The 27,221-nt window shown below is 44.5% G+C and overlaps 1 protein-coding gene across 12 annotated transcripts in view; it reads right to left on the bottom strand.

Moving 5' to 3' along the window:
• Nucleotides 1-535: 535 nt before the first annotated feature.
• Nucleotides 536-27,221, bottom strand: part of SYBU (syntabulin) — a 114,512-nt gene continuing 87,826 nt past the window's right edge. For all 12 annotated transcript variants that reach the window (XM_059165757.1, XM_059165759.1, XM_059165756.1 and 9 more), the window contains 4 exons: nucleotides 12,141-12,243; nucleotides 5,780-5,983; nucleotides 4,118-4,267; nucleotides 536-2,608 (listed from right to left, as the gene is read on the bottom strand). In XM_059165757.1, coding sequence (XP_059021740.1) covers nucleotides 1,504-2,608; nucleotides 4,118-4,267; nucleotides 5,780-5,983; nucleotides 12,141-12,243 — 1,562 coding nt within the window. In that variant the 3' untranslated portion in view covers nucleotides 536-1,503. The remainder of the gene's footprint in view (nucleotides 2,609-4,117; nucleotides 4,268-5,779; nucleotides 5,984-12,140; nucleotides 12,244-27,221) is intronic.

Here is a 27,221-nt window from a genome sequence, read left to right as displayed (position 1 = left end):
TCTGTGAACAAAACGGAACACAGATCCCTGCCCTCAGAAACCTAATACTTTAGTGGGAGAGATGGGCAATAATCAAGTAAATCAAGTAAAAACACAGTATATTTTAAAGTGGTAAGTGCTAGAGAAGGATAGTTTCTGGGTGCAAACTTAGTCTATCGCCTCATCTCTTTTTCCTTTTACAGTGGAAAAAAAAAATTTGCTTTGTAGACACTTGACATCTGGCTTCTGAGGTGAACCATGGAATTGTGAGTGGTTTACCTCATTGAGATTTAGCTCCCTTACCTGTAAAACAGACTAATACCCACCTCACAAGGTTAGTGTGGGGAATAAATAAGGTTATAGAAAATCAAATATTATCTCATCCTTCCTAGCCACGAACCCACCCTCATCCTATCATTCCAAGGGGAGGAAGCGTACGGTATTAGCATGTTCTCCCTCTCTGTATCCCTAACATACTAAAAAAAAATCAACCCAACTTTTTTGCAAATACTCAACACATCCTTAGGGAATAAATATATTACCAAACAAGTGTATGGGTAATTTCAGAGCAAACGATCAAAGCTACTTTTATTCCGAAGCAAAGTTTTTTTAAAGACAGTAGGAAACCCTCACCTTTCTTTAATAATTTTTCCCCTTTCTCATTCCTTAATTCATTTTACAGACCCCTATTGTTAAAGAAGAAAGGACCTATCCATTTAGTCTTTCTTATATACAGGAGTAAAACTAAACATAATTATTTTACAGGAGGATAAATATTTTACAGGAGGATTTATTTAAATGGAAACACTTATCTTTATTTTCATCATGCTGAAGTGTATGGTTACAAACAATTCCCAATAAAACACTATATAATAAGCAAAAAATAAGTTAATACATTGTGAACTTACCTACAGTTTCATCAATTAACAGGTTTAGGAACAAACAAGCCATTTTACAACTCTGGAGCTACATTTAGTAAAAAACCCCAAACACTCAAACCTTATCAACCCCAAGTAAGACACTAAGGAGCTATTCAAGACTTCTTCAAACCAATTACACGAGTACAGTTTTATTTTTGGTTACAGTCCCCTGCTGCGCACAAGACCACTGGAATGCTGTAACAATTACACATTTTTAAACGGCACAAAGCGAAGCAAGGAGCGAACATGCCGGCCTTACAGAAGCTGTCTTGAATGTGCAAACTCTGCATTTTCTCTTCCTGAACCACTAGGAGAAGCACAGGTACCTCGGACGACACGGCAGGGTCAGGAGCATGCTTTCTCTACCACTGGTGGGACATTGAACTTGAACCACGTCTCCATGCCTTTGAAGATACCTCTCGTTTCAGACAGCGAACAGGTGTCAACTAAATATAGTGCAAATCAAATACCGAGGAGCAAAACGACAGAGCACAGACCGCCACAGGTTGACCCGCTGTCTCCCCCCATCCTCCCCTCCCCCACCCCCCCCGCCCCAGGGCAGCACGGGACACGGGACAGACTGGCACAGGGCGACAACTTCTCTTCAGGTTTTGATGTGAAAGGCGGTGCGGCGGAGCGAATGCAGGGCGACCACGCAGCAGCCCCGCAGCAGCGCCCCGATGTTGTAGACCGGATCTGTCCCCCCTCTCTGAGTACTGAAGGCCCACAGAACCGTGGGGACCACGGGCGCGGCCACGGCCAGGAGATCCACCAGGAAGCTGCTGCTCCAGTACTGCCTCCCGGCGGCCCCCCGCGGCAGCGGGACGACCACGTCCAGTCTCTCCTCCACCGAGCCTGCAAAATCCAGCTCTCTCATGAGGCGGTTTGCAGGGGCCGCCGGACCCTCCGCGGCGGATGGGGTCTCCACGGGAGACAAAAGGATGGCGGAGTTGGGATTTCTTGGCGTCAGATCAACCAGGCATGCCAAGAAGGACTCCGGGAAGCTCTCGGTCGAGTCAGCCCCGGACTCCTCGGGAGACGCCGGGCTGGAGGGCCAGGGGTCCTGGAGCTTGAGCACGTGCTGAATGAGCTCGGAGACCGCGGGGCTGTAGGGCACCACGTCAGTCTGCACGGCCTGCTCCACCAGCACGCCGCCCTCTTCCTGACCCGCCGCCAGGGGGCGCAGCTCCAGGGCCTCGGCCCCGCGCGCGCAGCGAAGAAGCTCCAGGTCGGGGGCCTCGCCGGGGGCGGCCGTCACCATCCCATCCAACAGATCTGCGCCCTCGGCCCTGGCGCCTCCCGCCAGCAGCTCGCGGTCAGCCCCTTCCTCCACGACCTGCTCTTCCAGAGCCAGCCCGTCCGCCATCTTGCCAAAAGCGGTGGCGAGGGGCAAGCTCTTCCTCGGGGAATCGCAGGGGAAGTCCAGACACAGCTCGTCCCTCAGGGAGCCGCTGTGCGCCATCTCCATGCTCTGCAGCAGAGACTCCAACTTCTTGTTCTGGATGTTTATGTCCACGAAGTATTTCTGGATGCCTTTATCTTTATCAGCCAAGCTGCTCCGCATCGTTTCGATGACATGCCTGAGCTGCTTGATCTCTTTCCTGGCTTCCTTCAGGGCCAGCTGCGCCTCCACGCGGTGGCATTCTTCCTCGATCCAGTCTTCCCTCATGCGGGCCAGCTGCGACTTGAGCTCCACGATCTCGCTCTCCCTGCGGGGAGAAGACAAGCGGGGCTCAGGGAAATGTCGGCTCTCAGCCGGGCAGACAGACGGCCATGCCCACACTCGGCCAAGAGCCCGGGCTCTTCGCCCTTGAAACGCAGAGGTTAAATCAGTTTTGAGGGTTTTTTTTTTTTTTTTTTCCCTCACAGGTATTAGCTTGGAATTGAATCAGAATAAAAAATGGTTTTTCTTTCTGAGGGCTTATGACCTGTCAGGCGGTGTGGTAAGTATAAGCACCATCCTCTGTTCAGTACTTAATATTTGAAATTTCGACATAGGAATGCATTAGAGCTTCTTTGCCTGCTTGTCCATCCATCGCCTACCCTTTCCTACGTCTACACTGTGTGGAAGGAAAGTTCGTTTCACTTTTGGTCATCCACCACAGACACAAGGCAGACTGGTTAAGTTTTCGGCCTGCAGCCTTGTTCTGATCATAGAATAATCTGAAAATTTTTTAAATTAAAAAATGCTGCATGTCGCAAGGACTTTGTGAAACGCTGATTATTCTGACTCTTCTCAAGGGAAGAGGATAGGGGAGCCATGCGACACTGAAGAAGATCCATCCCACTGTTTCAGATCCTTCACGGGACCCTATCTCTAGATCTTTGTCGAAAAATTCTTCCTGACCTCTCATTTCTTCACAGTCAATGTAAATACAAGTCCTCACAGTCTCCGTGGATATGAAGACCAGGCAGTCAGGATCATGATCTGTATGAAGGGATGGCGTCAGTTTTGCTTCTCTAAATTCAGATTGGACTATTCTCCAGTTCCATTGCCTTCCCATGCTTCCCTGCCATGACTGCTCAACCCCTTCAGTAGATTCCCCAAATCATAAACAAAGATTTCCAGAAAGTGAGGTCTGACTCATGCTACCCTCACCCTGAGTTCACAGCTACCCTGGTCAGAGATTGGTGTGGCTATGCCAGAATGTTCCAGGGGAAAATCATTAAGCAGAAAATCTGGCCTGCCCCAAGATGTCAAAGGTCTTTTCTGAGATAAGATCTCTTAAGCACGGGCTGTTTTTTGGTTTTTTGTTTTTTACCTTAACACTTAGCCAAGAATAATGAACCTCTTCCTTCAGCACAGAAATAGCCTGCAGGAATCACAATACACAGGCCATCCACCCTCTCAGAGAGAGAAACAGGGCTTGAGAGGGGCCCCTCTGTGTGACCCTTTCTGCTGGAAGTAGGGGACTGTTCCTGCCAGTGTTCCTGCTGTGTAAAAATAGCCACGCACACGCCCAACACTTCACATCAAAGCTGTACACACGTAGAGAAAGCAGGGATCCCCTCTAACCTGAAAGGGTCCCTCAACCTCCTGAAGGAGTAAATCAGGCAGGAACATGAAATGGCTCTTTTGAAAGACCAATTTAAGGAGTTTGGCAAAAATTCAGTGAAATCATCTTTCTTCTTGTCTATTTCTCTAAAGTGTGGGCTTGGATTTCACTTGATGGGAAAAGAAAGTGTCCCGCATGGGAGTGAAAGGCGCGCAGATTCACCTTTCATGAAGCCGCCGCTCAGATTCCTTCAGCTTGGTCTTCAAGTGCCTCACAGTGACCTCTTTCTGCTGCAGAGGCGTCAAATACTGTTCTGGGTTTGGAGGCTTGACACCGTGATTTTCACCACAGGACATGTACCTTCCAGAGCGCCTGAAACAATCCAAGCAATGAAATGTTCCTTCTTCTGTGAGAACAGTTAGGGCACAGCTAACAGCCTGAGAAGCTAACTGCCTGAGAAAGAACGGCAGCTGTGTCCGGGGGGTCTTCAACCTCAGTAAAGGTCCTTCACTTGGGAAGGGGGACTGGAACCTACCTGCCAACTTAGGACCTCACATTTCTTGGGAGACTGCGGGGAGGGTGTTTGTGGAGAAGGTGGGGACAGTGGAGAGGGAGAATTCTCTATGGCTTAGGGAATGAGCTCATACAAAATAATGCACAATTGTGCATGGGCCTGCCTGTGGGTTCAGAGTAACCCACTGTTAGATGAGAGGACAATGCGTGGGTTGGCGGGGTGGGAGGGAGAGTGAGATGTCCTGACTTTCCACACAGTGTGCCACTGCCTAACCATCCTGAATGTTAGGAGCTGGATTCAAATTGTTTCTAGATCAATCCCTGGTGTGAGGGTGCTGATCTGACGATCTGATGATCTGATCTTTACCCATTGGAAGAAGTTTCCTTCTTCCAATGGGTAAAGGCTACTGCACTGTCACCAGAATGTGGTTTGTAAGAGAGATGCCCAGGGTTCGAGAAAACTTCCTGAGATGGAATGTCAGCCTCTCTCAGGCCTGGCCAAGCTTGGGGCATCCCTGCTGTACCAGAGCAATGAGCGAGAATGACCACCCAGAAGGAAGAAGACGAAGGAGGAAAGTTGCCAGCTTCTGCCCCGACTCTGGAACCCGTCCAGGCCGCTACACTTGCTCTGCTCCCCCTGAGCATGCGCTCCGTCCAAGATGACCCATGTCCAGCTCCCAACCTTTTAGCGCTTCTGTTGTGGTCCCTTAGCTTGCATAGGTCCTTTTTTCCAGAACCTCCTGTCCCCCAACCCCCACCCCAGACTAATTAATTCCTTGCTTGACCTTCAGATTCCATTTCAAAATTATTTCCTCAGGGAGGCCTCCTCTGATCCCTCCAGACTGAGCTGGATCCCCTCCTGACCTCTTAAAAACACATACAGCAACCGGTACTCACAGGATAACCTTAAATGTGTTTTTGTCATTAAATGAGCAATGTCTTTAGTGTGCTCCAGGCAGTAGGCCCAGGGACCCTCTCTGCCATTCACTGTCCCTTCCCAGTGCTCTACACAGTGCCTGGCACAATGTGGTACTCAAGCCATATCTGATGTTTGAATGAATGAACCAACCCCTGAATGACTCTTTCCTGTTCTGAGGGAAAGACGTCGGCCCCCCCTACTGCCCCTGTGCCATTTTCCTCCCTGGCCTGTCACTCCTCAGACTGATAAGCCTTAGCAGAAACTATGCTTTGTGTTCTTTGTGCAGCTGCCCTTGAGGGATTAGCTCAGTTGGGGAAAGGAAAGAGAAGTGACTTTACTACAGAATAAGGCTCAAGAGTTGTATACCTTTTTTTTTTTTTTCTTTCAAGTTTCTAAGTTTTTGCAAGAAAACTTACCGAGGAGGGCAAATTCAGACCCCGGAGCCCACTCACCTCATGACTGGGCTGCCGTCGCTTCCTTTGTAGGAGCCTGAGTTGCTACTACTTGGGGAGGAAGGCGCGTAACTGGGATGGATGTTAACGGGACTCAGCTGATTCCTGCACAGCATGGACAGAAAGTCCTTCTCCCGTGGGGAGGGCGGGCTGTTGCCAGACTTGTGTGACGAAGCTCCATTACTCCGCCCATGGGGCCCTCGGCTGGGAGAAAAGCAAGTAAAATGTTCACATGCCTGGGGCGACCAGTGTTCCAATGCTAGTTACTACTAAGGAAATTCAATGCATAGAGTTGAAAGGGCAACATAATTACTAGCAAACTGTCCTTCTGAGCGACCCTCTTCCCACCTGCCCGAGATTTCTTTCCATCTGCCATTAGCACGGACAACCTCATCGCCTGCCATTCGCGCAAATAGTTTCTGACCATAAAGCTTGCTTTGGATTAATCCCAAATGGCTGTTAAGAGCACACCCCGCGTCAAATATTGATTTGGTTGAGGTCCCCTCAGGAGGCTGTGCCAGGACACCTGTTCTCAGCTTCAACATGTTTGGGTTTGGTTCATATTGGGGTAAGAAAACCAGGGTGGTTCATTTGGAGGATAAAGAGAAAGGGGATTGCCCACAGAGGAGGAGGAGAAAAGAGGACAGATGAACACAGACCACACAAATGTCTCAAGTCTATAGTTTAACCACCTATTTTCTTTCCTTTTCTTTCCACCCCCAATGACTTAACACAGCCTTTATCATTTAGCTGCTAGATTGGAACAGCCCTCTCCTGGCTTCCCGGCCTGTCGTCTTGCCCCCTCAGCAGCTGGAGTGGCCTTTCCAAAATGGAACTGGATGTCACTGTCCTCAATGGCTGTCATGGCTGCCCCCATGCCTCATGAGGTCCAATCCCACCTCCCCGTCCAACCCATCTTCTGCCACTCCTCCCTCCTCCCTCTGTATTCCAGGAGTCCAAACAACTTACAGTTTCTTGATGATCCAAGCTCTCCATCACCTTTATGTGTTTGAACTTACAGTTTTCTCTGCCTAGAATGTCCTCCTGCTCCCTACCCTAAGCCTTGGGATATCTCCAACTTTGAGACCAATGGAAACCTACTCCAGGCAGCCTTCCTGGATTCTTCCTTCTCTAGACTTGTGTACATGGGGCTCCTTAGTGGTCCCTAGTACTCTGAAATTTATCTCATGGCATCACAACCACACACTGTGTGTCCTTCCTGCTAGACGAGGGCATTCTGAGGGCCGGAGCATAGTCTGTTCTGTCCCGACTACTTGCTGGCACATGGTGGGAGCTCCTGAAATAATGACTATTAAATGAATAAACTGGGTTGTAGCCTTGGCACTGCCACTTACTAGGAACTTAGGCAAGTAAGCTACTTAATACAAGGGGATCTGTAATAACCTTTCTTGCCTCCCTCGCAGAGTTGATGTGAATCAAAGAATGCATGCAAGTGCGTTTGATAAGATGTGAAGGGCGATTCCGCTGCAGGATAGTATGACAGGATCAACTTGTTTGGACTTCCCTATTCATTTACTTCCAGAGATTTGACACCCACTATGTAAGGAAGCAACTTGAGAATGTTGAAATTACTTAAATAGGGTAACAGTTCGGTGTCAGGAATATTTCTTGATGACATTACAAGGAAACGGAAGAGAACAAGATACTTTCACACAGAAGTACTGCTTTTTGACCATGCCCCGCCCCCTTGCAGTTTCGATTACAGCTGCACCCAACGGACGCATATCAATGAGAAACGTGTGTAAATGTGCGTGTGCGTGTGGGTAAACTTGGCTCCGAAACTGCACTTATTTAAAATCAAATGTAATTTCAACTAGCTGTCAACCCAGTAAATCACATATAAATGAAACATCACCAAATTCTAAAGTTAAAAAGTTCTTTCCTTTTGAAATCATCCAGATAGACTCTGCCTCCTTTTCGTGAGAAGGGGACACTTTATATGGAACAGATGGACTGATGGCTTTGTGACAAACCAACTTCAGCAGCCCAGGGGTGCTGGGCTGAGCAGCAGAAAAGAACACGGGCTCTGGCTTGGATCCGCTTCTCCACACTTCACTTCTGAGCCTACTCCAGCTGGCCTGACTATTTCTGAATGTGACAGTGAGAAATATGCAAGATTAACCACTACAAGCCAGGGCTGAAAGTAAAGAGCTAGCCCTGAGTTTGACCTGGGCAATCCCCTTCTGAGTCGACCTTCACTAACGACCTTCTGAGACCCTAGCCCTGTTCCAGATGCTTTGAGAGCACAGTTTTACTTAATTTCAACCACCATGGTATAAAGCTGGTACAATTATTACCTCTCATTTACATTACATTAAGTATTCAGTTATGTGAAAGAACTGTGGTTCAGGGAAAAATCTGGTCCAAAAATGCACAGCCGAACTAAGATTTAAATACAGATTTTTTTTTTTTTTTTAAACTCTGAAGAAATGTCTCCTTACTTTACACAAATAGAATATATTGTCTGGGGCTTTTAAATGGTATGTAGGTACTGGCTATGGATGTGGTTATTACCTGAAGAATTCACCACTGACTTTTACTGTAGAGCAGTCATTAAGATACAAATGAAATTAGATGGGGATTTTGAAGAACTCATCTGGTATACTGAATAAAGCAAAATCCCTTCAAGTACTAAACACTACTAAAGTACAATTAAATCTTCAATTATATTTCAGGAAATGAGTGGTTAGAATATAATAGCTAACTTATAAAAAAGAAACTACATGCTTAAAAGTATCAGTCTTATTCCTTACATTTAGTTCAGTTCAAATGCTAACACATGGAGGTACAAAGTCATGGCAAAACATTTTCAAGGAGAGGCCAAGGGTCCATGTTTGCCATGGCCATGGCCGGGAAAATGCGATGCTACTTTCCTCAGCCCACACTAAATCCCTCGGTGTGGTGGACAAGAAGAATGCAGTCCACAAGGAGGAGACAGAATTCTGCTGCCCCTGCCCCCTCCTGCACACCTGAATACAGTGATGGAAATGAAGAGAAAGAGAAGAAGGGAACCTCACAAGGGGCCAAGGAGAATGTCTATTCGCCCGATGTTGTCCTTTTTACTCCACGGCAACATTACTATCATCATCATCACCATGGTCACTGTTATGGGCTGAACCGTGCCCCACTCCCAATTCATAATATAGAAGTCCCACCCCCAGTCCCTAAGAATGTGACTGTATTTGGAAACTGCTTTTAAGAAAGGTAATGAAATCCAATGAAATCCTATCCAATTCGACTAGTGTCCTTATAAGAAGAGGAGATGCGGACACAGGCACAGAGAAAGGTTCTGCTGATGAAGCAGAGGCAAGATGGCCAGTTCTAAGCCAAGGAGCAAGGCTTCCAAAGAAGCCAATCCTGCGGACACCTGGCTCTTGGACTTCCAGCCTCCAGAATTGTGAGAGGGTGACTTCCTGCTGTGTGAGCCCACAAGTCTGTGCTCTTTTGTGACAGTAGCCCAAGCAAAATAAGACAATCATCACCACCACCGTCATCATTTCATCCTCATGGCCATCAATATTATTCTTACCACTACTGATGAAAATATCCACTTATGGCCCTTTTATAAAATTCTGGAAACCATGTTAAGCACCCATACGTTAGTTCAATTAACTCGGTGAGGTAGATGCCACCCACTATTACCCCATTTTCCAGAGCAGTAAGGCTCGGAGCTCTGGCTCATGTGCCAATAAATAATGGTGGCTAAACTCAAGCCATGTCTCTCTGACTCCAAATTCCAAACTTTATTATTTTTTTTTTCTGTCTCACTTCTATCTGCCCTTGGCCAGATTAGGATTTCAGTTTAAGAAAGAGAATTCCTCAGGGGCACCTGGATGATGCACTCGGTTAAATGTCCAACTCTTGATTCGGGCTCAGGTCATGATCTCAGGGTCATGGGACTGAGCCCTGAGCTCAGTCTGGAGTCCGCTTAAGACTCTCCTTGTTCCTTCTTCCTCTCTCCTTCCTCTCCCTCACCCTCTCGCTCTCTCTAAAATAAATAAATAAATCTTCAAAAAAAAAAAAAAAAAGAGAGAGAGAGAGAGAGAGAAAGAATTTCTCAAAAATGTCAGCAGAGTTGGCCTGTAAGAAGAGATCATTTGTAAATCCTTAAGTCTTGTTTTTAAAATCCCACCAAAAATATTCTCACCAGCTCCACCTGTTGCTTACTTTTCCCACCCCTTCACCACCCAAGTTTCTTCTCACCTTCCTCCCAGAAGCTGATTCTCCACAGAGAAAATTCATTTATTATAGGAGGCACAAGCCATTTAAAAGGATCATAAACTATTACAAGGTTGACAAGGATACCCAACCCATCTAGGGGAGTTGTCCTTGCACAGCCCTGGAGAACACAAAAATTACGTGAAATGTCCAAGGTACCACCTCACAGAAATCTACTGACTATGCTCTGTGCCTGGGTCTGATTAAAAAAAAAAAAAAAAGTGAATATAATGGATAGAATACTGCCAATTCCAATTTTCCATCTATTAAGCATGTATCTGATTTGCACATAATTCTACTTAGCTATTTTAGGTTTCGCGTTTCAGTTTTCAGTCACTTGGAGAAACCAGAGATTCCAGACCAGACAATTTTCTCTAAGTCACTCAGTATTGTAGACATTACTTTGGAACTTAACCACACAAATTCTTTTGAAATGTTTAATAAAATTGGCTTCTTTGACAGGCCATTTCTTTTTTTCTCTTGTTCTCTGCTCTTTGAGACTTGTACTATAGGTATGTGCTAATTTTCTTGAATGGGTTAGATAAATGGTTTATTCTCAGAGGAAGCCACAACTGATTTATACAGAAAATGTTTATATTCATATTCTGTGATCCTAGAGGTACTTTATTTCCAAAATAGATTATGTTTGGGGCTAGAATAACTGTGCTTTTTCATTGTGGACTTAACTCTTTTGTGACAGTAGCCCAAACAAAATACATCGGCTAAATGTTTTGCTCACTGAAGAGAAATGGGAAATATTTGCTTGCTGAATCCTGAGAATGCAACTTTTTAGTAACTAATCAGTTTTTCTCCATGAAGGAAAGGACCTTAAAAATTATGTGGTCCAACCCTCTTTTTACAAACTTGGACACTGTGGCCCACGAAAGTGAAGGGATTTGCCTAAAATCTAAAGACAAATCATCCTCAGAGGTCTTGCTGCTCACTCCATTGAACTGTTTGGGTCCCTGGCTCAGAGCTCAACATATCACAGAGGTCTCTTGGAAACACCCTATCCTAAAGATGCCATACATCCTATTAGTCTCAATGGCCTTTCTCTGTGTGTTTTTTTAAAAAATTTATTATTTATGTATTTATTGTCTTTCTTTTCCTACTAGAATGAATATAATTTCCATGAAGTTTTGTTTATTGCCCTATCTCTAGACCTTCATAGTAGATGCTCAATAAATACCTATTGAATGATAAGGTCACTGAAAGTAGGAGAGAATCCTAGGCTTACCACTTTTCCTGCCAAATGTAAATGGTAGCTCATGACTTCCCACAGCCCCTCTCTTCCCGCAACCCAAATAGCATCCATGGCGAACATCTGTTGATGCTTGCTACGCTCTAAGCACGGACCCACACTCTACATGCATGAACTAATTTAATCCTAACAATAAACCCTACGAAGTGGGTATGACTGTAGCCCTATTTTATAGATGAGGAAACTGAGGCAAAGAGAAGTTAAGCAACTTGCTCAGGGCCACACAGCCTGTAGGGGGTGGAGCGGGCCGTCACACCCAGGCAGCTGGGGCTCCAGAGCCCACATCTGTAGCACTTCTGTTCTCACGCCTCTTGTGGTGATGGCCACCCACGTCTATGAACTTTATTCTCTTTTCACCCCTTCCCCAAGTGAACGCTGGGAGTAATCAGGGCTCACTATGTCTCTTTCACGAGGGTAAAATGCAAACTCAGCTAGTGGAAAGAAATGGTGAAGTCAGAGGCTTCAGAGCTAAGAGATGACAGATTCATGAAGGGGAAGCAGGTAGGAAGTGGAACCAGGTAAGTACACAGTAGATACTCACCTGTGTACTTACCTGTGAACCAGGTAAGTACACAGGTGAGTGAGGGAAGGGGAAGGGAGAGAAGGGCGAGTGGCCACACAGCCAAGGCCTGGATGAGAGACGGCCACGGGCAGACACACCCTGGCTAAGCCCTGTGACCGCTGCTGGGAAGACAGTGAAAAGTTCCAATTGCAAATCATTATAGAAAACAAAAACTGCTCACTGAGTATAACAAAATATGAAATGACAGTTCATTCAGGTGGTTCCACAGGAACGTAAAGGACAGGTAAGTCACCTGTGTAAAGCATCTTAATAATTACAGAGCAGGAAACTGTGCCTACTTGCGTGAAAAAGAGGACCGCTTGCTTCCCGGGGCAGACATATGGACCTCAGGAGCGGAAATGCTGCCCGTGCTGCTGGAGGAGCTAAAATCCGCTTCACTACCTGAAAAACAACAGGGGGCAGAGAGACAGGCGTGAAGGAAGGAAACCTGAGAACAGGCTGGCTACTTCCCTGCCCGGCCAGGCCCCCAGGTCCCCGCAGGGGCACACTCAAAGCTCAGCAAGTGGCAGGATTCCAGAGCTTCCCGGCTCTCGGTCCGTTCCTCAAAGCAAATAAGAGAAGGTGCGAGAACGAGGACAATATTTCATAAACACAGCTTAGAAGCCCAGCGGGGCTGGTTTCATAAAGACCGATCTTCCTGCGGACACTCCCTGGTGGCCGAGGTGGGGACAGACACGCAGGGCTCTTCCTGTGCGTCCTCAGCCCTCCCTCAGCCACAGGAACGTTCCGGCCCAAACTTCAGGCAGAAGGAAGAGCATGCCTGTCAGTCCCAGAGTCGTTTTTCCAGGAGAGTGTATCTTTGGGCTTTTGCAGTCAGCTAGCCGTTCCTGAATCTGGCTCTTTTAGGTCTGGGGAGAATCAGCAGGGGGCAAGCAGCGGGGAGGACAGTGAGGAGGGCTCCAGACAGGTCCTTGAACCTGCTTTCTGATGAGTGACTCTGACTGCTCGGATGCTTTTCTTTCTTTCTCTTTTTTTTTTTTTTTTTTTAAGATTTTATTTATTTATTTGATGGATGGAGATCACAAGTAGGCAGAGAAGTAGGCAGAGATAGAGGAGGAAGCAGGCTCCCTGCTGAGCAGAGAGCCCGACCCGGGGCTCGAACCCAGGTCCCTGGGATCATGACCTGAGCTGAAGGCAGAGGCTTTAAACCACTGAGCCACCCAGGGGCTCCTGCTGCTTTTCTACTGAGAACACAACCTTCACGGGGGACCTGGGTGGCTCAGTCATTAAACGTCTGCTTTGAGCTCAGGTCATGATCCCAGGGTCCTGGGATCAAGCCCTGCATTGCGCTCCCTGCTCAGTGGAGAGCCTGCTTCTCCCTCTTCTCCCTCTCCCACTCCCCCTGCTTGTGTTCCCTCTCCTTGTGTCTCTGTCAAATAAATAAATAAAATCTTAAAAAACAAACAAACAGACAAACAAACAAATAACACATCCTTCACAAAAAGGCAGAACTGAACATTTCCAAGCAGAATGAAGAAAGTTCACAGCGACAGTGATGGAAACTGGGGTTATTATAGGGATGTGTGACATTGTAGTTGGGGGAGGGGGAGGGAGAGTGTTCATTAGTTTACAAAAATCACGTTACATTTTGAGTACAGACTACAGACTGTTATGTAATTAGAAACATGTTGTGTGGCAGAATAATTAATATAAATTTATTTCTAACAAAAACATACAGAGTTCTGAAATGGTCATCATAGAACTATTCCATGGATTGCCTTGGGGAGTGAAGGAGAGTGGAAGAGGCAAAAAAAAGAACAAATGAGAAGAAGGAAGAGATGATTTTTAAAAAGGTAAAATTCTATAGGCTTTTGGAAAAATAAATCTAGCTATACAGTTTTATTTGACCTTATCTCTCAACTCCTACAACAGTTTGTGACTCTTGTGGTCTAGAACCCAGAGCCAGCTCACATTTCTGGGTTGAGAAAAATAGGAATGACCTAAAACCTTTGAGTTTCTTTTTTTTTTTTTTTACTTTTCAGTGTAAAAAATACATTGAATTCATTGTTTATGCACCACACCCAGTGCTCCATGCAATGCGTGCCCTCCACAATACCCACTACCAGGCTGACACAACTTCCCACCCCCCCCTAGCCCCTTCAGAACCCTCAGATTGTTTTTCAGAGTCCGTAGTCTCTCATGGTTCACCTCCCCTTCCAATTTCCCTCAACTCCCCTCTCTTCTCCATCTCCCCATGTCCTCCGTGTTAAAAACCTTTGAGTTTCTAACAAGCCATGAGCTATAATTATCATCACAATAATAACTATTTATTGAGTGCCTACTAGGCACCAGACCCTCTAGGACAAGTTTTCTATTCTTTGTATCTGTTAATCTTGACAGGTCTGTAAAGCAGACGTCAATCTCGCTATTCTACTACTGAAGAAATTCAAAACTGATTTGCCCAAGGCTTGTGGGGGACAAATCCTGGTCAGGACCAAGTCTCCATGCCACTTCTCCACACCATGCTGCGTCCTCAAGAAGGCAGTGGGAAGAACGAGGGCGCAGGGGAACTTCCTGGATACACTATATAGTCCTGTTTCCCTAACAGCCAAGAGGACCACTGGTACGAGATGCAGCCAGACTGGCCCACTGGTGAACAGATCCTCTCACTGACAAGTTGTATTAATTATGCTAGAAGGAAAGGCAGGGCAGAGACAGAAGTCCCTTCCTGGACTCCCAGCACCTCTCTGGAATTTCATCTTCTGGAAAAGACACCAAAAATGGCCGCTTAGCACAGTTGATGGCAGTGAATCCTAATTCCCACCAGAAGTCCAGGAGAATTAGGCAGTTTATCAGGACTGAGAGTGGCTATTCCTTCCGGATTTCAGAGACTCCGTCTAATGTTGTAACGGGCTCCCCAAATATAATTAGTTCCCTCTGCATAATGCACTAGCTAAACTGCAGTATTTTACAGTCTCAAGGATTCATGATTATTGGTAGTGCTATCCGGCAATATGCTAGTCCTGACCTCCTAATTCCACCAGCCCTGTCTGCTAGTAAATCATCAGGTTAGTGACTAAGTGATAAAGGCAGACAGTTTTCAAAAAACAGATCCTGTGGGTGCAGCCACCAGGCTCGAGAGACGATTCTCTAACGTAAGATTATGACTCCGAAACACCCAATTTACATCCCTTCAAAGAAACGCATAACCCCACCAATTATAACTTAACTGCCTGAATAAAAACAGAAATTCTACAACAGAAACAGACCAGACAACTGCTGAAAATCCATTGTCTCCTCAAGATGCCTTTGATCTGTGGTAATTATGTACTCTGAACTGAAGGGACGAGTTCACTCTCCACCTCACTGCTATTGGAACTCGACATATTGACTCCTAGGTATGGGCGGGGCCCACGTTTGTTCCTATACTTCTCTTTCTTACCTTCTGGAAGAGGTTAGAAGATTCATGACGGGTACCCAGTGGCTGCATGCAGGACTGAGTAAGAGGATAGAGAAAACATCGACGCTACTTAACGCCATTTCACTTTGCTATGTTTTAAAATACATCTTCAGTTTGGTTAATGCAAGGTAAAGTCAACACACTCTTCTTAACGGATACGCAGAAAGGTCAATTGCACTACATTATCTGATACACAAACTCTTTCATTTACTAAGCAAGATAACTGAGAGGAAGACTGGAGATCTGAAAGTCCCCGTTTACCTACCAGCTGGCAACAAAGACTCAAGGAAGGAGAGGCTCTTTCTACTCATTTCCTTTAATCAGCGTGTGCAACTAGGTTAGTGCTGTGGGGATTATAGCTCAAGGATCATCGGTATTATTCAAACCATACAAAGACGGCACCTAACCTAAAAATATAGGCCCTGCGTCAGACAGCCCGGGTTCAAATCCCACCACTACCGGTCACTAGATGGGGGCCTTCTGGCAAGTTACTTCGCCTTTCTGCGCTTCATTTTCTCCATCTGTTGCACGGAGATGATAATCATGGATTCTGCCTCTTAAGGTTATTGTAAGCAAGGAGTGTGTGTGTGTGCGTGTGTGTGTGTGTGTTTACAAACACATGCATACACACACACACACACACACACACACACACATAAACCACCTGATCCCTTGTAAGGTCTCAATAAATGTTAGCCATTCTTCTCCTGCAGGGGTTAAAAAGACAACTTTTATTACACATTTCCTTTTTAAGAAATTTAGAAAACAGCAATGATCCGCAGGACAAAATGCAGTCTATTATTCCATCACCAAAAAATAACTAAAGTTAACCTTTTGATGTATAATTACTCAGCATTCATAGTTAATACATTACTATGTAGTCTAATTGATTTTCTTTTAATATGTGAATATCTTCAAAATATACTACATTATAGGTTTATATATATATATACACATATATATAAAATATATATTTAAGATATATTTATATATATATTTAAGATTTATTTGAGAGATTGAGAGAGCAGGGGGAGGGACAGAGGGAGAGGGAGAGGGAGAGAGAAACTCAAAGCAGACTCCGTGCTGAGTGTAGAGTATGAAGTGGGGCTCGAGCTCACAACCTTGAGATCACGACCTGAGAGGAAAACTAGAGTCAGATGTTTAACTGACTGAGCCACACAGGTGCCCCTGTGTTGTGTTCTATTAAATCAGTGAGTATATAGTCTATGTTCAATTTTTCTATTATGAGTAAAAAATACTATATGCCAGAAACCATTCTAAGCATATTTACTTATCAACTTATTTACTTCCCATGATAGTACAGACCTTATGAGGTAGAGACAATTATCAGTCCCTGTTGCAGACAAGGCAGAGAAGTTGAATGACATGCACAAGGGGGTACAACTATCAAGAGGTGGAGGCAAGACTTGTACCTAGGCCAAGAAGGCCAAGGAGACTCCCCGCTGAGCTGGGAGCCCAAGTCAGGGCTACTGCAGGACCCTGAGATCATGACCCGAGCTGAAGGCAGATGCTTAACCAACTGAGCCACCCAGGTGCCCCCTTGTCTGCTATTCTTTAGAATCAATGCCTGAAAGAATTTTTAAGCCAAAGGATATGCTCATTTCCAGAAATTTCATATTGCATCGCATATATTTTTGGATGACATTAGCCTAAAGCAGTTTTTGTGGTCAAGAGCGTGTTTGTCTCCACATGCCTGTGTGTAGATAACTGACCTCGAATCTGATGTCATAGAGAATACTCGGAAAGAGCGCAGGATACAGTATTTGCTGTCGCAGACTTGTGTTTGAACAGCTAAAGGGAGTTTTAAATGCATGCCTAAGTTATCCTCATCAGTATTGTCTCTGGTCAGCTACTGGCGTCGGTGGAGCAGGATTCCAGGACTGAAAGCAGTGGATGACCCTGATGACCTCTACCTCCTGATGCCAATGTCTTGGTGACTGCACATCGTGCGGCAGAAGGCATTCTCCAACTAGTGAGCTCTGCTCCCTGGCCTCCAGAAACTCTGGTGGCCTTTGCTTGTAGGACCGCTGGTTCTCTTGAGAGGCATGACTCTTTTTCATAATGTCAGGGCAATAAGCATTCTGTGCATGTGATGGTGAGGCCAGGAATGAGAGAAGGAAGGAAAAATGGAAACAAAAAGAGTATGTGCAAAAACTGATAACTAGACTTCTTTTTTTGAAACACTGCCTGCGAACTGGTCTCTTAGGACATTATTATTTTTGCTTTCAGGAGACTATGGAGTCCTCAGACATCAGAACATCACAAGCCTCTGAAAACAGAGGCTACTAAGCTGTGTTAAGCCATTCTAAACCACTGATTGAAGCAACCCCAAACCTTCCTTTATCCTTTGTCACCACAAAGCTATCAAATTAATTCAGATTGGCCACCTACATCCCTACCTCAAACAGAGGCAACAAATTAAAAAGGGAAAAAATAAAAACAAAAAAATAGTTCCCCATCCCTTCTCCCCCACCCCCAACACACACACACAGATACACAGATCTTTTATTTAAAGGTCTCTAGAGAGGAGAGGAGCCATTTCCACTGAAGCCAAGCAGAGCTATTAAGGAGCAGCTGCGGAAGTGGACACATGTAATTAAAGAAGACACTATTTACAAAAAAAAAAAAAGAAAAAAAGCTTCTTTAAAGTAGATTCTGTAGAACGGACTCTTAGCTGCGAAGCTCTAGGGCACCCAGCCAATGAATCCAAGAAACTCTTCACAAACTAAACAGGATTTTCGTTTTAGTTTCTGCAAACTATTCTCTAAAACCCCTCTAGGCATTTATTTTAGAAAAGGAATATTTGATCAAAAGATCAATAAACTGATTGGAGATATATATATGCAAGTTTTCTTGCATTTCAGAACAAAAGACTTTCTGAAAAAGTGTAAATGCATTTTCATTTGTATCATAATTTCAGAAAGGATTTCTCTTCATTATGATTGAGGTTTAATGGATGGAGCCACCATAAACTTAAAAGCATAAATATATACACAATTAAAAACAAAAGGAGGTTCAAATTTAAAGTATTTGGAAGACAGTTTTGTATTGAAAAAATATGACTACATAACAGCAAAATTCCTTATAGGAAAATAGCAGTCAAAGACAAATAATAAACTGAAGGAAAATATTTACAACAGAAGACAGACAAAAGGCAATCTCCTTAATTTACCAAAACCTCATACAAATTGGGGGAAAAAGAAAAAACCCTAAAAGAAAAATGGGCAAAGGACATGAACAAGCAGATGGTAGATAGAGAAAAAAAAATGACCAATACACATGGACAGACATTCAATCTCATATGTAACATAAAAAAAAAAAAAGTAAATGTAAACAAAGAGATTTTTTTCAGTTATCAGATTGGCAAAAAATTTAAAAATCTAAGTTTGAGAATACTAGCTCTGTTGAAGGTTTGAGAAAAACACTCTGATAAGAGTCAAGAAGAGAGTGAGGAGAAATTTCTCCCGCACATGAGCATTGAACAAACAACTTAAATGCCCATCAGCAATGACTGGTGAAGTCAGGTGGTACAGCCACCTAGGCGAATACCTATCAAGGAGTGACATGAACCTGTCCCTGCTCAATGAAAGCATCTTGAAGCCATGTGGCTAGATAAGAAAAACAAGATGCAGAATAGTGGGTGTGGCATGTCTGCTGCTTCATAAATAAATCTTTAAATAATATATAACTGGCTACATCCACAGAACATTTTCACTGAGGGATTAAAAAAAGATCTGTTAATAGTCGTTTCCCTTTGGAATGGGACAGTAGGGATCTAAAGAGACCCTCATCTTCACTTTATATCTTTCTGAGCCATTTCGCTCCTCTAACCATATGCTTATTACTCTTCTTATAAACCAATGATAGGATACACTAACATAATGGGCAACTGATTTTCCCTTTGAAAAAGATCTAAAATTTTTAAAGAAAAAGCACTTTATAGGAAAAAGCAATCACACCATTCCATGTAGTGTTAAGAGGACTTTGGAGTCAAGTCACTTGGGTTTGAGGAATCATGCCTCTTCTACTAACTGTGTAAAGGCTTAGGCAAATTATTTACCTTCTCTCTACCTTAGTTTCCTTATCTGTGAAATGGAGATAAAGATATTAATAGTAAGCATTGGTAAGGGATTCCAGGAATTAGGCGATGCATACAAGAAAGTTAGAACAGTGCTTGGCACATAGCAAGCACTCAGTCTATGTTAGTTGTTATAATTTCTAGTTAGAACTACTGGTACAGTGGCTTGATGGCCAGAAAAAGCTTTTAAATATCTTTCCCTTAAAAAGACCCACAATACAAAATGCCTTATCCTACTTAAGTCAAACATTCTTACAAACACTCTTTACAAAAGGTGGTTTTCCTTCAGCCATTTGTCAGTGGAGACTATGTTTCTATGTTTTACTGTGTGTGTGTGTACAACAGAGTATGTCTCAAAAATCTGTGGTCCTAAAACAAACTCTCCATGGTCTCCTCCAAATGTCTTTATAGAGTTGCTCCTGGGTTACAACCCACTTTAAGTAAGCCCCAGGGAAAATGCACTTAGGTTGCTTGACCTATTCTTACCAAAGGTCAGTACCCTGAGCCAGGAAGCTTTGAAGGTCTGAGGAAGAAGGGTAGGAGCATGAGAGATGAGACCCAAGAGGACTGAGAGGGTCAAAGGCATCTCTATCTGTTCATCGTGGGCTGGTACAACTACTTGTCTTGATAGAAACACAGGGAATACACCTGCTGAGCAAGAAAGCAGATGAAAGAAAGATAAAGCAATCTAAAGAAACTTCCAAAAAGCAGGGGGAGTGAACATTTCTGAAAGAAACCCCAGATACATCTAGTCTCCCTTTGCATCACCATCAGCGAAAATTAACACTATGCATTGGCCAACCTGAGTAGAGTACAGGAAAGACAACGGATGCTGTTTGGTTTTGTGAATGATCACCCAACTTCCTGGGCCTGTTCTCATGATCAGTAATAAATAAATATGTGCCCTGTTATCTTACCACAGATGGCCAAAAAGAGAACACTAGGCAAGAGATCCGTCAGTTCAACCCAAGGCCAATCAGGTGCCTCTGGAATCTTCTATAACCACTGCCACACACTACCCAGCATCACCAGAAGGAGGCGCCAGCCTGCAAAGTCACACACCAACAAGCTCTACCCAAAGAAGGCACTATAAACTCTGGCTCCATCTCTCAGCAGCTATGTGTTCCTGTCCAGGCGATTTTACCCTCACCAAGCCTTAGTTTTCCTATTTATTATGTATATGTGTATGTATTTTTTAAATGATTAACTTGTTTAACAAAAATTTATTGAGCATCTGTCATGTTGTTATGCATCAGGCCCCACTCTAGGTGGAGAGAAGTTCCTATCTTGGAGAGTTGCTGTGAAATTGAAATAAATGAAAAGTGAAATGTGTGGGAAGTGCTTGACAGGCTCATAAATACTCACTTTATAATTCTTATTAATAATATAATGATTCTTAAATCTTACTACCTAAAGATCATCAGGAAAGTTAAGTAATAGTGTGTTTATCTGGTTAACACTCACAAAAATTCCAGTTCAGAAAGATTGGGGAGAAGCCAGGAATGTGCATTTTTAGTCATTACCACAGATGACTATGTAACCAGCGGTCACAGACCACACTGAAGAGGAATCCAAAGATAAAGAATACATGGAATCTTTCTCCAGGTCTAGTCAGATTGCAAGGACTCTCTTCAACGGAAAGCTGAAGATGAGTGAGCAGAAGTTGAGGTCCTTTATCAAGGACCAAGCACCCAGAAAAGAGTCTACCTTCCAGGATGATTTACCCCTCACAGATCTCCAGAAGCCCCTTTCTGGGCTAACTCCATCTTCAAAGAGTTGTAAGGGGTGACAGGGACATAGAGAAAACGTGGCTTATTTGAAAACTGGCCCAGATCCAGCCAAACTCGTGCCCACATGATGGTTTGTAGAGCTAGCGGGATATTTAGCAGTTGGCCCATGGTTTGAAGTCCTCATAAATCCCGTTTTAAAGAGGAGGGACTGGGGCTTCGGGGCGGCTCAGTTGGTTAAGCACCTGCATTCGGCTCAGATCACAATCCTGAGGTCCTGGGATGGAGTCCCACGTCAGGCTCTCTGCTCAGTGGGGAGTCTGCTTCTCCCTCTCTCTCCGCTCCTCTCCCTGGCTTGTATTCTTTCTCTCAAATAAAGAAATTAAATCTTAAAAAAATTAAAAAAAAAATAAAGAGGATGGGCTGACCAGTTTGGAGCTGGGGGTGTCAAATACCATTCAGCAGAGAGAATCAGCTCACAATCTAGCACACTCCCTGTCTGGGTTAGCCCGTCAGCCCTGACTTGCTGCCTTCGGCGTGGTCGATGTATACATGGCTGACACGCTGAATGGCGCCAAACCCACCACACAACCATCCACCATCGCCCCGTGCTGACTCAGCACTGGGCACCAACCTTTCAGCAGGTGGGCACAGAAGCAACCATCTCCCATTGTCTTCCATTGAACAGGTCTGGGGAGAATTACATCTATTGTGGCCACGAACTTCATCTTAATTGACTATTCTGGGAACCTGGTAATAACAGAAGTAAATCCGCCCTGAAGAATTTTCCAGACTCTTACATGTTCCTTATCTTTAAGTTCTTGGCAAGTTCACTGAACTGAACTGACTTTCTGCCCCTTTCAAAAAGCTAGCTGGTTCTATTTAAGGAAAAGTGTTTATCCAGTGATTACTAAAATGAAGTGCCTGCCTCCGTGTCTGGCAGGAAGACCTAAATCAGGGAAAAGCCAGCCTTGAGGTGGCGGGGTGGGATCAGAGCAGGGATGACATTGTGGGGGGAGTTAACAGGGGAGGTAGGGGGGATCCAGGGGTGGCAGAGAGGAATGGGGACTGACAAGTCATCAACACTGAAAAGTCAGAGCTGGGCTAGGAATGAGGTCTGTGACTTCAAGTCCAGAGCATAAAAGGAAAAGATGAGTCTTTTTTGAAGTCATCTCACCTTCCACTCCCAGTAAAGTGGTGTTGTCTGCAGGCAGTTCCAGACCATGAATGCAGCAAAAACACCCACTCGCTAGGAAGACAGGACATAATCTACCACTTGCTACAGAGACTAGCAACAGCACTAAAACAGCATGGTTTTTCATTTTGTTTTATTTTATTTTTCTTAAGATTTTATTTATTTATTTATTTATCTATTTATTTAAGACAGGCAGAGAGAGAAAGCCAGTGCTCCAACAGTGGGAAGGGCGGAGGGGAAAGAATCTGAGATAGACTCTGAGCTTAATCCCTGGACCCTGAGATCCTGACCTAAGATGAAATCAAGAGTCTGAGACTTACCCAGCTGAGCCACCCAGATGCCCCCCCCCTTTTTTTAAGATTTTATTTATTTATTTGACAGAGATCACATGTAGGCAGAGGCAGGCAAAGAGAGAGGAAGGGAAGCAGGCTCCCCGCTGAGCAGAGAGCCCGATGCAGGGCTTGATCCCAGGACCCTGGGATCATGACCTGAGCAGAAGGCAGAGGCTTTAACCCACTGAGCCACCCAGGCGCCCCGGGATGCCCCTCTTTTATGTATTTATTTATTTATTTAACCTCACTTCTGTCAGAAGAGCCATTTTCTTAGTTGACTTCAAGACCTAACAGTCTTGGCAGCCTCCTCTCGTCTTCCCCACCCTGTGCAGCAGCCTCGAGGCTGCACCACATGGTGTGTATTCTCTAGTCACAGGCCACCCCCCCAGGGCTGTGGCCCCAACAGGGAGGGGTGCAGGAAGGGTTGCCACAATCTACATCTTCGCTGAAGCAGCCTCTTGCACTGGACCCTCTCCCTTGACTTTCTCAGCAGCACCAACCTTCCCCTTTTTCTATACTGGAACAGTCTTCCAGGTAATTACATCACTGGACCTTGGCAACTCTCAGCCATGCTCCACTTCTAATATCTTGATTTCCTTTCCCCTTGGTTCATGCATGATATATCACCGCTTGGTTTTACCCTTGCATTTTCAATCTCTGTGAAGTTGTTTCTTTTTGTTTTTTATGAGGTGACACTTTAGTAGCCTCAGTTACCAGCTGTGTGACCTTAGCAAGACACATAACCTCTCTGTGCCTTGCTTTCTTCTCTAAAAGGGAAAAGATAATAGTATCTATCTCATAGAGTATTGAAAAGATTATATAAGCTAATATATGAAAAAGTAGTGCCTGGCACTCAGTTAACACTTTAGAGGATTTTTTTTAAGAGTTTTATTTATTTATTTGAGAGAGAGCATGAGAGGGGGAAGGTCAGAGGGAGAAGCAGAACTCCCTGCTGAGCAGAGAGCCTGATGTGGGACTCGATCCCCGGACTCCAGGATCATGACCTGAGCCGAAGGCAGTCACTTAACCAACTGAGCCACCCAGGCACCCTCAGTTAACACTTTAAAATACTGCCTTTATTTTTATTTTTCTTCTTATGATCACCCTCGCAGAATCACATCTGGGTCCCAACATGTGTAACCAAAATCAGGGAAAAGGACTTGGAGCAGGAACAAGGAGTGAGGGGAGGCTGTCATCTGGGATGTGAGTAACAAAGCTAGCAGGAAAACAGACAGAAGGTGGTTCTGACAGAGGCTGGTAAGGATTCTGCCTCCTTCCTTGAGATTATAAATCAGTGAGTAAATTCCTCAGCTCTGGGCTATGTTGACTGAACTCTCAATTTCACATGAAAGCCTGAAGCACATCATAGAGAGCTAACTACCGAACCTTCTCATAGAGGCTGTAGGTCATCACACCGTGGGAGACAAGCTCCACCAGGGCAAGATTTCATGTGTTCCTACTGGAACGCCCCACAGCTCTCTGCACCCCTAGCAGGCGTCCAGTTGAGACAATGATCCTGATGTCGAGAAAGGGGCAAATCCCTTAGGATGGACACAACTTGGGTTCAAAAGACGCCAACAAAGGGAAATATTTCCTGTGGCAGGATTAAGATTCCACGGAAGAGCCTCCCGGAACTACCTAGCTTTCAAAACTACCCATGACTATTCAACCCATAGACAAGGAGTGGTGGAGGGCAAAGGGAGCGGCATATGAAAGCAGCAGCCCTGGAGGGAAAAGTAACAGCAGCGAATGATGTGATGAAGGCAGTTCAGGGGAGAGATAGTCGAAATTCTTTTTTTTTTTTTTTTTTTTTTTTAAGGTTTACTTATTTTAGAGAGAGAGAGAGAGGGAGAGTGTGAGCATAGCGGGAAGGGGCAGTGGAAGAGGGAGAGAGAGTCTCAAAGACTCTCCACTGAGTGCAGAGCCTGACTCGGTACTTGATCTCACAGCCCTGAGCTCATGACCTGAGCCAAAACCGAGAGTCAAACACTTGCCTGACTGCGCCACCCAGGGGCCCCTAGTTGAACATCCCTCTAAGCCACGGGCCCCCAAATTTGTGTCCGACAACAAGTGTCTCGTACTGGACACAGTCTTTTTTTATTTTCGAAAATCCCTACACTTGTTTCTCGGAGAAAACATGTCAACATGTTACCTTCCTCAGAGAGGTAGAGATTAGAGAAGAGGAACCACATGTTTTCTTACCCTAGCGATACCGCAGCCATGGTTTCTTCTGAAGTGACTGCTGGGATCTTCCCTGGCCTACTGATACCCTCCTTCAGTGATCTTCATGTATCAAGAACCAACTGGACCAATGGAAATGAGACATGGGAGAAAGTGGCAAAGACTTCAGGTCACAGTGCTGTGCGGGAACCAAGCAGGGGCCCAGAGAGTCACTTTTCATTATTTTCTCTGCAGAAAATCTATGAATCACGGTGCACAGGATTGGATTAATCAAATTCCTTGGATCCTGACACACTCTCATCATTGGTCCACGCAAGACGACCTTTATTTTAGTTCTTTCCTGACCGGTTTGTATGAGCCAGCATTCATGTTTCTTTAGTATTTATTTGTTGTACTTATGTTTTTTGTTTATTTCTTTACATTTAATCTTACAGTAAATGAAGAAACCACCACCCATCACAACAACTAAAATGTCTACACTAACTACTAAACTACACTAACTACTAAAATGTCTACACTACCTACCTCCACTTTCTATTCCGTGGTCACCATTTCCTTGCTTTCATTTTTACAAAGAATAGTCACATCTATAAGTATTCCTAAAAAGTAGATTCTTTTTTGTTTTCTGTTTTGTCCATCTTTCACTTTTTCATAAACAGGCTACTATGATATGTATCATCTTTTGGGATGATTTAGGTTCAAAATCATATTGCTAAGATCTTCCATATATCTGTAGTACATTCATCTGACTGCTATATAATATTCCACTGTATCTTATACCACAATTTATTTCTTCATTCTCCTGATGATGAGAAAATGAACTGGGTTTATTCCAGTTACTCATCTAGCTGGAGTTTCCATTATGATAAACAACTACTTGTATTTCCAGAGGCACAAGTCTCTCTAAGGAAAAAAAACAAAAAAACAAAAAAACAACAAAAAATAAAACAAAAAAAAACCCAGAAGAGTAAATCCACTTTTATGTAATATGTTCCATAGACAAAAAGAAATGCTCTGTGGACCATTTGTCTTTCTATACCTTTCCCTCTCGTTGTCATGGGGAGTCAAGAGCTAAAAGTAAAACTGGACTCTCTGCTTTACCTTATCTCAGTTTTACGGTGATCCAACACGCCTAAGGGGATCTTCATTCTTGGGTCATTCTGACCCTGACTAGCTCTAAGGGATCAGGAAGTCCATGATACTATTTTAGATTTTGCTTAAGTTATCTCCATGACCTTGCCCCTTAGCCTCAGCAATGAGACGGGCCCATGAACATGAGAAGCTGGCCCAGAGCTACTGTTTTATGAATATAACCTCATATTGTGGAGAGACAATCCTTGCTCCAGGGTAGGGAGTAATGGACACAAGTGTCTTCCTTAACACAGCCCAGAGTTGGTCAAGTACCTCGTTCTAAAGCCAAATGCTGGGTCTGAGTCACAGTCACAGCAACGATCTGGGTTTTTAAAAGACACCACTGTTGCGGAGAAGGGGAAGAGACTGTGTAAAAGTTTCCAAATCAGAAAGCCACTGCCCTACTTTGGAAAGGTTGAAGCTAAAGTAAAGATTTCTATCTTTTGATTTTCATCTAAGTATCTCCATGGTAGAGCTGACGACTTGTCACTTCTTAGTGTCTCTGTGAAGTTAGTAACTAGGTCTGTGAAGCAGGTCAGACAATTATAGCATAGATTTTTAAACCACCCTCTGCTCCCAAATTCACCAATAGTCTTCTCATTCCTCTAGGATGGTGGTTCTCAAAATGTGGTACCAAATCAGCATCAGCATCACCTAGGGCCTTGTTAGGAATGCAGGTTCTCGGACCACACCCCAGACCCGAGGCAGGGGTGGAGCCCAGTAACTGGGTTTTTAACAAGCCCTTGAGAAGGTTGGAGAAACATTGCTCTGAGACACCCCGACCAGATCCCGAGTACATAGCACAGTGCTGCATGGCTACCTCCGAGAAATAGACCATCGGGCTTGACTGTGACTTAAACACAGCTGTACTCATTTCGGGAATCATTTTCACACATTTCACCTTCAAGATAAGTCAATTTCTCAGTTTCCTTGGCATAAATCCAAGTGTTACTAACCATGCTTCACATAACTGACAATGCCTAAGACCCGTAGGTAAGAGCAGGGTCTAGCACGGGTAGCTTCTGAGTTCAGACATCTGATCTTTTTACTGACAATGTGACCGCAGGCAGTTCCTTGATCTCTCTGCCCCTGAGTTCCTCACTCCAAGAAGGGATTGACCATGCCTTGCCAATGGGATCACTGTGAGAATTAAAGGATGGACTGTGGGCGACTGTAAGTGCACAAGAAATACTCATCATTGCTACAGTTGGCCTACTTACCCATGTGTTCGGTATGTATGCCTAAGCACTTACACTTCCCTAAGAATTCTTGCATATGGGCACTATAAATGTGT

This window comes from Mustela lutreola, chromosome 3 (assembly GCF_030435805.1).
Source record: "Mustela lutreola isolate mMusLut2 chromosome 3, mMusLut2.pri, whole genome shotgun sequence".
Taxonomy (NCBI): domain Eukaryota; kingdom Metazoa; phylum Chordata; class Mammalia; order Carnivora; family Mustelidae; genus Mustela; species Mustela lutreola.
The sequence above is the reverse complement of the archived record's forward strand: the minus strand, read 5'-3'. Positions and strand labels throughout refer to the sequence as shown.